This window comes from Salvelinus namaycush, unplaced genomic scaffold, assembly GCF_016432855.1.
Source record: "Salvelinus namaycush isolate Seneca unplaced genomic scaffold, SaNama_1.0 Scaffold2530, whole genome shotgun sequence".
Lineage (NCBI taxonomy): Eukaryota > Metazoa > Chordata > Actinopteri > Salmoniformes > Salmonidae > Salvelinus > Salvelinus namaycush.
In genome coordinates, this window is record NW_024059376.1 from 16,682 (window position 1) to 29,973 (window position 13,292).

Sequence of the window (13,292 nt, forward strand, 5' to 3'; positions counted from 1 at the left end):
TGTGAGTAATGGCATTGAGAGGGGACAACGATGGAGACACACAGAGGTCTAGATGTGAGTAATGGCATTGAGAGAAGGACAACGATGGAGACACACAGAGGTCTAGATATGAGTAATGGCATTGAGATGGGACAACGATGGAGACACACAGCCATTGCATAGAGATATACTAGACTAACCACTGCATAGAGATATACTAGACTAACCACTGCATAGAGATATACTAGACTAACCACTGCATAGAGATATACTAGACTAACCATTGTATTGTTGATTTGATTTGATCAGAGGTTCTTCCTCTAATGTCTATGGAGGTCCATTGTCTGAACATCTGATCTGAAATGGATCCTTCAGTTCTGTTTATGTATCAAGGTTAACACTGTCTGGTGTTCTGCAATCTGAAAAACATGACGGATATGTTGTTGCAATTGGCATACCGTACAGACCAGGGGTATTGAACTCTGACCCTACGAGGTCCAGAGCCTGCTTCTCTTCTCGTTGATCGTTAATATGACCCACCTGGTGTCCCAGGTCTAAATCAGTCCCTGATTAGAGGGGAATCACCCACCTGGTGTCCCAGGTCTAAATCAGTCCCTGATTAGAGGGGGAATCACCCACCTGGTGTCCCAGGTCTAAATCAGTCCCTGATTAGAGGGGAATCACCCACCTGGTGTCCCAGGTCTAAATCAGTCCCTGATTAGAGGGGAATCACCCACCTGGTGTCCCAGGTCTAAATCAGTCCCTGATTAGGGGGGAATCACCCACCTGGTGTCCCAGGTCTAAATCAGTCCCTGATTAGAGGGGAATCACCCACCTGGTGTCCCAGGTCTAAATTAGTCCCTGATTAGAGGGGAATCACCCACCTGGTGTCCCAGGTCTAAATCAGTCCCTGATTAGAGGGGAATGACCCACCTGGTGTCCCAGGTCTAAATCAGTCCCTGATTAGAGGGGAATCGCCCACCTGGTGTCCCAGGTCTAAATCAGTCCCTGATTAGAGGGGAATCACCCACCTGGTGTCCCAGGTCTAAATCAGTCCCTGATTAGAGGGGAATCACCCACCTGGTGTCCCAGGTCTAAATCAGTCCCTGATTAGGGGGGAATCGCCCACCTGGTGTCCCAGGTCTAAATCAGTCCCTGATTAGAGGGGAATCGCCCACCTGGTGTCCCAGGTCTAAATCAGTCCCTGATTAGAGGGGAATCACCCACCTGGTGTCCCAGGTCTAAATCAGTCCCTGATTAGAGGGGAATCGCCCACCTGGTGTCCCAGGTCTAAATCAGTCCCTGATTAGAGGGGAATCACCCACCTGGTGTCCCAGGTCTAAATCAGTCCCTGATCAGAGGGGAATCACCCATCCAGAGGGGAACAATGTAAAAAAAAAACGCAGTGGAACTGGTTTCAAGGTCCAGAGTTGGATTTGAGAGAAGTTTTACCTGATTTTTTGGACTGTAGAGTCGAAATAGATTTTTATTTATTTTTATAATTCTGTTCTTTTGTTAAATATACATTTTAAAAAGTTGAAAATGTTCATGAAAAAACAATATCCCCATGTCTGTCCTGTCTGAGGTTGAAAGGCACAGGTTTGCTTCCAGGTGCTGTCTATGGTCCTGAACTGTGATGTCGTTTGGCTGTCTTTGAAACGCAAAGCAGAGCAGCGATGCATTTTCTACCATTTGGCTTTCCGTAGTCATGTGGTTTTGAAGGCGGTGCTTTTTTGTCGGAGGAGGGTTTTTTTTGTTGTAGTTTCTCGCCGAAACTCTTGAACAAAACAATGGCAAACAACTTTCAAAACGTGACTCTTTCTCTAACTTTACCCATATCATGCCAGATCTGCCTTGGAAAGGTAATTCAGTTTATATTTTGTTGGGTATTCCGTTTTGGAACAACGTGTTTAGCAAATGCAACCATTTACGTAGACAGAAATGCTAGCTAAGCTAGTTAGCTGTTGATTAGCCAACTTCGATAACGTTAGCTTCCTTGCCTAGTAAATATTCGTTTAGCAAGTGATGTACATTTTGAACCTTGTAACGATTAGCTACTCATATTTGCCTGTGAATGGCTAGTTAGCTACACATTTGTTGACTAATTACATCGACCAATTCTTGTTTGCGGCTGCAGATCATGTCATGTGTTGTTAGCTTAGTTAGCTAGCATCTTGGTGCAATTTAGTAGGAAGGCTTTGCAATGACAAATATTAGCTATAGTTGAACTATTCTTGATTCGTCTCTCAATAGCGCAGTGCCTACAATGCACGGATAGTTGTATTGCAATCGATCATTAAAATAACGATTCTTTCTTTTTAACATTGCTATCTGCAGGTCCGCCATCCCGTCATCTGTGCCAATAACCACGTGTTCTGTTCTTGCTGCATGGACATTTGGTTGAAGAAGGCTAGTCAATGTCCTTCATGCCGAGTTCCCATCACCTCAGAGAACCCGTGCAGAGAAATTATAGGTACGAGTAATGGCCTAACAGCTACTACAAAATATGTCAACCGGGTTATCTCTGCATAATATGTCAACCGGGTTATCTCTGCATAATATGTCAACCGGGTTATCTCTGCATAATATGTCAACCGGGTTATCTCTGCATAATATGTCAACCGGGTTATCTCTGCATAATATGTCAACCGGGTTATCTCTGCATAATATGTCAACAGGGTTATCTCTGCATAATATGTCAACAGGGTTATCTCTGCATAATATGTCAACAGGGTTATCTCTGCATAATATGTCAACAGGGTTATCTCTGCATAATATGTCAACAGGGTTATCTCTGCATAATATGTCAACAGGGTTATCTCTGCATAATATGTCAACAGGGTTATCTCTGCATAATATGTCAACAGGGTTATCTCTGCATAATATGTCAACCGGGTTATCTCTGCATAATATGAAACAGAAGAGAAAGCCCCCCCCCCCCCCCGAGTCTGGTTCCTCTCAAGGTTTCTTCCTTCTAGGGAGGTTTTTCCCTGTTGCTGTATACTCACTGTTTGGGGTCTAGACTGGGCTGGGAACCTGTAAAGCACTTTGTGGCAACTGTTGTTGTTACAGTAGCTAAAGGTGGCAGAGTTCCAATTCTTTGTTCGTGAATTGATTCCCTACGGTGGTCCTTTTTTATGTTCTTTTAGGAGGGACAAATGAGAGCGAGTCCAACGAGAGCTATTCTGTGAAGAAACACCTCCGAAAGACCAGGGGAGAGCTTCTGTTGAGGGAATATGAAGTAAGCTCTGCACGTTTATACTGTCGCCTGTTTATACTGTCGTCTGTTATACTGTCGTCTGTTATACTGTCGTCTGTTATACTGTCGTCTGTTATACTGTCGTCTGTTATACTGCCGTCTGTTATACTGCCGTCTGTTATACTGCCGTCTGTTATACTGTCGTCTGTTTGTACTGTCGTCTGTTTATACTGTCGTCTGTCTGTTTGTACTGTCGTCTGTCTGTTTATACTGTCGTCTGTTTATACTGTCGTCTGGTTATACTGTCGTCTGTTATACTGTCGTCTGTTATACTGTCGTCTGTTTATACTGTCGTCTGTCTGTTTATACTGTCGTCTGTCTGTTTATACTGTCGTCTGTCTGTTTGTACTGTCGTCTGTCTGTTTGTACTGTCGTCTGTTATACTGTCGTCTGTTATACTGTCGTCTGTTTATACTGTCGTCTGTTTATACTGTCGCCTGTTATACTGTCGCCTGTTATACTGTCACCTGTTTTGCTGTCGCCTGTTATACTGTCGTCTGTCTCCTTTACCTGTTTCCCCTTCTAGCAGTTTGGCGTTCGGAAAGTATTCAGACCCCTTGACTTTTTCCACATTTTGTTACGTTACAGCCTTATTCTAAAATGGTTTAAATTGATGTTTCCCTCATCAAACCCCATAGTGACAAAGCGAAAACAGTTTTTTTGAGAAATGTTTGCAAATTTATCAACAAAAAAATAACCTTATTTACATAAGTTTTCAGACCCTATGAGACTCAACATTGAGCTCATGTTCATCCTGTTTCCATTGATCATCCTTGAGATGTTTCTACAACTTGATCGGAGTCCACCTGTGGTAAATTCAATTGATTGGACATGATTTGGAAAAGCACTCACCTGTCTATATAAGGTCCCACAGTTGACAGTGCATGTCAGAGCAAATACCAAGCCATGAGGTTGAAGGAATTGTCCGTAGTGCTCGGAGACAGGATTGTGTCCAGGGGAAGGGTACATCTGGGGAAGGGTACCGAGCACTGCTCATCACCTGGCCAATACCATCCCTACGGTGAAGCATGGTGGTGGCAGCATCATGCTGTGGGGATGTTTTTCAGCGGCAGGCACTGGGAGACTAGTCAGGATCGAGGGAAAGATGAACGGGACAAAGTACAGAGAGGTCCTTGATGAAAACCTGCTCCAGAGCGTTCAGGACCTCAGACTGGGGCGAAGGTTCACCTTCCAACAGGACAACGACCCTGAGCACACAGCAAAGACAATGCAGGAGTGGCTTCGGGACAAGTCTCTAAATGTCCTTGAGTGGCCCAGCCGGAGCCCGGCTGGGCTCCGGCTGTTGTTTTTTAATACATTTACAAACATTTCTAAAAACTTTGTTTTGTCGTTATGGGATATTGTGATGTCAGTATCGGGTATTGTGATGTCAGTATGGGATATTGTGATGTCATTATGGGGTATTGTGATGTCAGTATGGGGTATTGTGATGTCAGTATGGGGTATTGTGCGTAGATTGATGAGGTAAAATAACTATTTAATCTATTATAGAATAAGGCTGTAACGTAACAAGATGTGGAGAAAGGCAAGGGGCCAAAATACTTTCTGGTAAGCACCTTGTAGCCTACATCAGGGTTTCTCTTTTTGGGGCTGGGGCCCCCTTTTGTGATAAAACATTCATCTGGGGCCCCCTTTTGTGATAGAACATTCATCTGGGGCCCCCTTTTAAACTCAAGTGAGATAAAAATTAGCATACAAGGAGTTTTACTATGACTTTGGCTGTGCATGACCGGACAAACCAAAGCTCGAGCCCTGATTCGTCCGTTAACATTTTAATGGCTCACCTCTTGGCAATGGAGAGAGAATTTTCTAGCTAATTTCCTGCAATTCAACACATTTTGCCATTACACTTATTCCACTTATACTTTGGACAAAATTAATTAAAAAAATAATAATATTTAAACAAATTCTAAATAATTCAGCGGCCCCCAGTTTGAGAACCCCTAGCCTACATCAGAGATCCTCTTGTTACATCAGAGAGATCCTCTCGTTACATCACAGAGATCCTCTCGTTACATCACAGAGATCCTCTCGTTACATCACAGAGATCCTCTCGTTACATCACAGAGATCCTCTCGTTACATCACAGAGATCCTCTCGTTACATCAGAGAGATCCTCTCGTTACATCAGAGAGAGATCCTCTCGTTACATCAGAGAGAGATCCTCTCGTTACATCAGAGAGAGATCCTCTCGTTACATCAGAGAGAGATCCTCTCGTTACATCAGAGAGAGATCCTCTCGTTACATCAGAGAGAGATCCTCTCGTTACATCAGAGAGAGATCCTCTCGTTACATCAGAGAGAGATCCTCTCGTTACATCAGAGAGAGATCCTCTCGTTACATCAGAGAGAGATCCTCTGAATCACTATGACTTCTATATGTAATTCTATGGTGGGACATCTTGTCTTTTTTATCATTCAGGATGAAATGGAAGGTCTCCTCAAAGAGAACGAAGAGCTGAGGAACAAGAACCGGAGCCTGGAGTCCCAGCTGAAGACGGTACTAGATCCCTGTACTATAGCAGCCAGCCGGAGAGAAGACCGGGACCTGGAGCCCGGTGTTGCGGAAGAGGGGAGCAACAAGCTGAGAGCCGCTACAGATGGCTACAGCCGGATCAAACTGGACGTGGAGAAACTGAAAGAGGTATTAACGAATACGATCCGTCGACGGAGGAAGCTAACCTAACTCGTTACGATGAATCCTTTTTATAGTCCTTTTATGTTCCTTGTACGCGGTGCGCACTGCGCCAAAAACAACAGAAACCATCATTGGGAATGTTTCTTTTGTGTGTCAATTCAATCAACGTAATTGGGGTCGTTAAAAGTGTCAATTAGACACAGGAAGTAACAGTTTTGTCACTGTGGTATCATCAGATCAATGTCACATACACACATACAAAGATGACAATACACAAAGTAACTGACAAATAATGTCTGAAATTTGTGCAGTTCCAGAATGTAATAGAATATATATACACTGCTCTAAAAAATAACGGGAACACTTAAACAACACAATGTAACTCCAAGTCAATCACACTTCTGTGAAATCATTCAGATCTAGGATGTGTTATTTTAGTATTCCCTTTATTTTTATGAGCAGTGTATATGCAGTTCCAGAATGTAATAGAATATATTTATATGAAATAAGGAAGTTGTGTTCCTCTGCTCAAGGCTAACAAGACGTTGCGGTGTCAGACTATTGACCTGGTTCAGGAGAACGTGAGGTTGAAAGCCGAGGTTTCCAGTAGATCTCCTCAGAAGTACGTACTCGTCTTTATGTTATTCTGTTCTGTGTATTATGGAATGTTCTGGAGTGGTTTCAACTGGGATGGTAATGGACGACTGGGTGGAATGTTCTGGAGTGGTTTCAACTGGGGTGGTAATGGACGACTGGGTGGAATGTTCTGGAGTGGTTTCAACTGGGATGGTAATGGACGACTGGGTAGAATGTTCTGGAGTGGTTTCAACTGGGATGGTAATGGACGACTGGGTGGAATGTTCTGGAGTGGTTTCAACTGGGATGGTAATGGATGACTGGGTGGAATGTTCTGGAGTGGTTTCAACTGGGGTGGTAATGGACGACTGGGTAGAATGTTCTGGAGTGGTTTCAACTGGGACGGTAATGGACTACTGGGTGGAATGTTCTGGAGTGGTTTCAACTGGGACGGTAATGGACGACTGGGTGGAATGTTCTGGAGTGGTTTCAACTGGGACGGTAATGGACGACTGGGTGGAATGTTCCTGAGTGGTTTCAACTGGGGTGGTAATGGACGACTGGGTAGAATGTTCTGGAGTGGTTTCAACTGGGATGGTAATGGACGACTGGGTGGAATGTTCTGGAGTGGTTTCAACTGGGATGGTAATGGACGACTGGGTGGAATGTTCTGGAGTGGTTTCAACTGGGATGGTAATGGACGACTGGGTGGAATGTTCTGGAGTGGTTTCAACTGGGGTGGTAATGGACGACTGGGTGGAATGTTCTGGAGTGGTTTCAACTGGGATGGTAATGGACGACTGGGTGGAATGTTCTGGAGTGGTTTCAACTGGGATGGTAATGGACGACTGGGTAGAATGTTCTGGAGTGGTTTCAACTGGGATGGTAATGGACGACTGGGTAGAATGTTCTGGAGTGGTTTCAACTGGGATGGTAATGGACGACTGGGTGGAATGTTCTGGAGTGGTTTCAACTGGGGTGGTAATGGACGACTGGGTAGAATGTTCTGGAGTGGTTTCAACTGGGGTGGTAATGGACGACTGGGTAGAATGTTCTGGAGTGGTTTCAACTGGGGTGGTAATGGACGACTGGGTGGAATGTTCTGGAGGGGTTTCAAGTGGGATGGTAATGGACGACTGGGTGGAATGTTCTGGAGTGGTTTCAACTGGGATGGTAATGGACGACTGGGTAGAATGTTCTGGAGTGGTTTCAACTGGGGTGGTAATGGACGACTGGGTGGAATGTTCTGGAGGGGTTTCAAGTGGGATGGTAATGGACGACTGGGTGGAATGTTCTGGAGTGGTTTCAACTGGGATGGTAATGGACGACTGGGTGGAATGTTCTGGAGTGGTTTCAACTGGGATGGTAATGGACGACTGGGTGGAATGTTCTGGAGTGGTTTCAACTGGGATGGTAATGGACGACTGGGTGGAATGTTCTGGAGTGGTTTCAACTGGGATGGTAATGGACGACTGGGTGGAATGTTCCGGAGTGGTTTCAACTGGGATGGTAATGGACGACTGGGTGGAATGTTCCGGAGTGGTTTCAACTGGGATGGTAATGGACGACTGGGTGGAATGTTCCGGAGTGGTTTCAACTGGGATGGTAATGGACGACTGGGTGGAATGTTCTGGAGTGGTTTCAACTGGGATGGTAATGGACGACTGGGTGGAATGTTCTGGAGTGGTTTCAACTGGGATGGTAATGGACGACTGGGTAGAATGTTCTGGAGTGGTTTCAACTGGGATGGTAATGGACGACTGGGTGGAATGTTCTGGAGTGGTTTCAACTGGGATGGTAATGGACGACTGGGTAGAATGTTCTGGAGTGGTTTCAACTGGGGTGGTAATGGACGACTGGGTGGAATGTTCTGGAGTGGTTTCAACTGGGGTGGTAATGGACGACTGGGTAGAATGTTCTGGAGTGGTTTCAACTGGGGTGGTAATGGACGACTGGGTAGAATGTTCTGGAGTGGTTTCAACTGGGGTGGTAATGGACGACTGGGTGGAATGTTCTGGAGGGGTTTCAAGTGGGATGGTAATGGACGACTGGGTGGAATGTTCTGGAGTGGTTTCAACTGGGATGGTAATGGACGACTGGGTAGAATGTTCTGGAGTGGTTTCAACTGGGGTGGTAATGGACGACTGGGTGGAATGTTCTGGAGGGGTTTCAAGTGGGATGGTAATGGACGACTGGGTGGAATGTTCTGGAGTGGTTTCAACTGGGATGGTAATGGACGACTGGGTGGAATGTTCTGGAGTGGTTTCAACTGGGATGGTAATGGACGACTGGGTGGAATGTTCTGGAGTGGTTTCAACTGGGATGGTAATGGACGACTGGGTGGAATGTTCTGGAGTGGTTTCAACTGGGATGGTAATGGACGACTGGGTGGAATGTTCCGGAGTGGTTTCAACTGGGATGGTAATGGACGACTGGGTGGAATGTTCCGGAGTGGTTTCAACTGGGATGGTAATGGACGACTGGGTGGAATGTTCCGGAGTGGTTTCAACTGGGATGGTAATGGACGACTGGGTGGAATGTTCTGGAGTGGTTTCAACTGGGATGGTAATGGACGACTGGGTGGAATGTTCTGGAGTGGTTTCAACTGGGATGGTAATGGACGACTGGGTAGAATGTTCTGGAGTGGTTTCAACTGGGATGGTAATGGACGACTGGGTGGAATGTTCTGGAGTGGTTTCAACTGGGATGGTAATGGACGACTGGGTGGAATGTTCTGGTAAAAAAAGCGATGACTAATCTACTTATTTTTATTCAGGTTCTCAAAATAAATTGTTTTTTGGTCAAGAGGTTAAAATATTTGAACCGGAATCCATTTTGTATGCGTCTGTCTACGGATACAGGTTCTACGTATTTCTGACTGTTTATCAGTGGTGAGATGAACTAATATCCATCCTGGAATCACATTGATGTGATCAACTATTTGCGCTCCCTGCAATGTGCCTCCCCTTTGGTGTTCTTCATGGTAACATTCTGTACCTCAGGACCTCTTTTGAAAATAAGTGTTTCAACTAATACGTTCCAGCGTTAGTATCTGGGGTCAAATGCACATATAGTTTTGATTTATATGTATTGTTTTTACCCCCCCCCCCAAAAAATATATCTTTATATGCTCTCAAATTCAATTCTAACTCTCATCTTTCTGCTGTGAACCACCCCTCAGGTTTGGCCGGTACACGGTAGCAGCGTTGGAAGCTAAGATTCATCAGTACGAAAGAGATGTGGACCACCTGAAGAAAGCTCTGGAACGCAGCGACCAGTACATAGAAGAACTGGAGGCCCGGGGGGGAGCGGAGGGGCTCCCGAGAAACCCCAGAGAGGCACCCCAGGGCCACACCGATGCCCGTCCAGAGAGCACCTCCTCTGGGGAGGGTGAAGCCGGGACCAGGGTCCACTATCAGAGGATCGGTGGCATGACGAGGAGTCTGAGTGACATGGAGAAGGCCTCCATCTGCGCCAGTCTGGAGGGAGAATCCAAGACGCTGTCCGCTCACCACAACTACCTCCTGGCAACCTCTAACGCCATGGAGCTCAACGCCGCCGGCTCCGAGACGTTCCGGGACCACCGGAGAGGTTTCGGCGTGACGCTCGCTGGACACAAAGACTCTATAGAAACCGATAGTATTGACTCCGTCGTTCCCTCTGACCTCCTCCTGTTCTCCACTCCCTCCTCTGCCTTCCGCTCCCTCAGTCTGAAGAGTCCCAGTGTTGGTGAAGACAAGAAGCTTGGTTATAAGGCTGTGACTCATCTAAGGAGACTCAGTTTTGAGGACAGTATAACATCCAGCAGTAGCAGTAGTGCCTCCACTGTAGCAACTAAACGGTCCAGTCTCACTACTCGGTTATCCAACAGTGTGTCTTCCAGTAACGTAGCCAAGTCGGGACTCTCCGTCGCCACCGAGCCGTTCTGGGCTGCAGCCTGGCAGAGCCACAAGGCTTCTGATATAACCTCTGTGACCTCCGTGACATCACCCAATCACAATGGAGAGGAGGAGCAGCAGCTCGACACGTCTTCGGGGTCGGGGCACAGCGAGAGAAACCAAACCGCGGGAGGAGCCACCACGTCCCACAATCTGACAGAGGACGAGACAGACCCCATGTCCAGCGAAGCGTCCATGGACGCTGCCTACCTGGATAAGATCTCTGAGCTGGACTCTATGATGCTGGAGGGGCCAGAGAGCTGCAGCTCGGCGGGGTCTCACCTGTCCTCAGGATCACACCTGTCCCTGGCTTCCTCCCTGACTTCTGCCGACACACCGGACTTGACCCTTGACCTCAGACTGGATGTGACCCTGGTACCTGAGGCGGAGGGCTGCTCTGAACTCTTCCTTGACTCTGAGCAGGAGCGACGTGGACAGACCGAGGCTGAGGGTTTCGACTTGGCATGCAGGATAAAGGGAACCTCTTCCACTCCAGTGACAGTGTCCGAGACTCAGGCAGCTTCTCTAGCGCCCGTATCCACGACGACGGGAACCGGGTCTGGATCCTCCTCTGGGAGAGACGCTGGCAGCGGCGACCACAGTCTTCTAGAGTCTACGGGGCCCGCTAGAGAACAGGGACACCTCTCTGACCCCTCTCAGACTGACGAACTGTCCTTCGACCTGCTGTTTGACCCCTTAACAGAGGCCCAGACAGGAGCGGGAAGGGCGTCGGCCTGGCAGGCCTCAGCCAACCACCACCACCACGAGGACCATGACATCTCTTCTGGCTGCTGCTCAGCAGATAGACCTGGAGGAGACGCTGTGAGAGAGAAGAGCACGGTGACTCCTAGTCAGGCGACCAAACGGAAGTCTCACAGTCCTTTTAACGTCGGCAGTCCTTCCAAACATTCTAAGTTTATGTGATTTGTGACGGAGTTAACATGCCTCCCCCCCCCTGCGCCCACGTCACTGTAGACTAGCCCGGGCGCCAGTCTGTTTCTGATCTCTAGCCAGCTCTTTATGGAACTGTGTGATGCGATGCCCTGGCAGAATCTGGGACCCAGGCTCGCTTCTTTACTGTGTGTCATGTTATTCTCTATATAGTGCACTACTTTAGACCGGAGTCCTATGGGGCCCTGGTCAACAGTAGTTCATTATGTGAGGAATATACGGGTACCATTTGGCATAATGATTGCAGTCTTGTGCTAACTAATGCTAACTGCTTCATTCAAACTGTTGCTAATGCTAACCGCTTCATTCAAACTGTTGCTAATGCTAACGGCTTCATTCAAACTGTTGCTAATGCTAACCGCTTCTTTCAAACTGTTGCTAATGCTAACCGCTTCATTCAAACTGTTGCTAATGCTAACCGCTTCATTCAAACTGTTGCTAATGCTAACGGCTTCATTCAAACTGTTGCTAATGCTAACGGCTTCATTCAAACTGTTGCTAATGCTAACCGCTTCTTTCAAACTGTTGCTAATGCTAACCGCTTCTTTCAAACTGTTGCTAATGCTAACCGCTTCATTCAAACTGTTGCTAATGCTAACGGCTTCATTCAAACTGTTGCTAATGCTAACGGCTTCATTCAAACTGTTGCTAATGCTAACGGCTTCATTCAAACTGTTGCTAATGCTAACCGCTTCTTTCAAACTGTTGCTAATGCGTATGTGTGTATGTGTGTAATGGCATCAAATTATTCCTGAAAATAAAACTGTTATTTTCAGTAACTTTTGTGTGGCATTTGTAGACCAATTATTGCAACAAACAAAACTAAATTTGATGGTGTAATAAAAAAAATACTCACTGTTTTGAGAATGAGTGTCACCAATGTACACTTTATACACTGTTGGAACTATCCATGTTATCTAGCTATACTACCGTTCAAAAGTTTGGGGTCTCTTTGAAATTTCCTTTTTTTTTGTCCATTAATTAAAAGAACATCAAATTGATCAGAAATAGTGTAGACATTGTTAATGTTGTAAATTACTATTGTAGCTGGAAACGTCAGATTTTTTATGGAATATATACATAGGCCCATTATCAGCAACCGTCCCTCCTGTGTTCCAATGGTATGTTGTGTTAGCTAATCTAAGTTGATCAGTTTAAAAGGCTAATTGATCATTAGAAAACCCTTTTGCAATTATGTTAGCATGACTGAAAACTGTTGTTCTGATTTAAAAAAGCAATAAAACTGGCCTTTAGACTAGTTGAGTATCTGGAGCATCAGCATTTGTGGGTTCGGTTACTGGTTTAAAATGGCCAGAAACAACAAACTTTCTTCTGAAACTCGTCAGTCTATTCTTGTTCTGAGAAATTAAGGATATTCCATGTGAGAAATTTCCAAGAAACTGAAGATCTCGTACAACGCTGTGTACTACTCCTGTCACAGAACAGCGCAAACTGCCTCTAACCAGAATAGAAAGAGAAGTGGGAGGCCCCGGTGCATAACTGAACAAGAGGACAAGTACATTAGAGTGTCTAGTTTGAGAAACAGACACCTCACAAGTCCTCAACTGGCAGCTTCATGAAATAGTACCCGCAAAACACCAGTCTCAAAGTCGACAGTGAAGAGGCAACTCCGGGATGCTGGCCTTCTAGGCAGAGTTCCACTCTCCAGTCGCCTCTTCACTGTTGACGTTATCTAGCTAATGCTCATCATATCCCACGTATCCCCTAAAACTCATCCTGTCTGTCTGTATCCCCTAAAGCTCACCCTGTCTGTCTGTATCCCCCGAAGCTCATCCTGTCTGTATCCCCTGAAGCTCATCCTGTCTGTATCCCCTGAAGCTCATCCTGTCTGTATCCCCTAAAGCACATCCTGTCTGTCTGTATCCCCCGAAGCTCATCCTGTCTGTATCCCCTGAAGCTCATCCTGTCT

At 46.1% G+C, this 13,292-nt stretch overlaps 1 protein-coding gene across 1 annotated transcript; it reads left to right on the forward strand.

Moving 5' to 3' along the window:
- Nucleotides 1–1,696: 1,696 nt before the first annotated feature.
- LOC120039101 (ORC ubiquitin ligase 1-like) lies at nt 1,697–12,364 on the forward strand. The gene is made up of 6 exons (XM_038984630.1): nt 1,697–1,841; nt 2,317–2,452; nt 3,129–3,220; nt 5,682–5,903; nt 6,431–6,519; nt 9,655–12,364. Exons 1-6 carry the CDS (start codon nt 1,770–1,772, stop codon nt 11,333–11,335), a joined length of 2,292 nt encoding a protein of 763 aa, XP_038840558.1. The 5' UTR covers nt 1,697–1,769; the 3' UTR covers nt 11,336–12,364.
- Nucleotides 12,365–13,292: the final 928 nt, after the last annotated feature.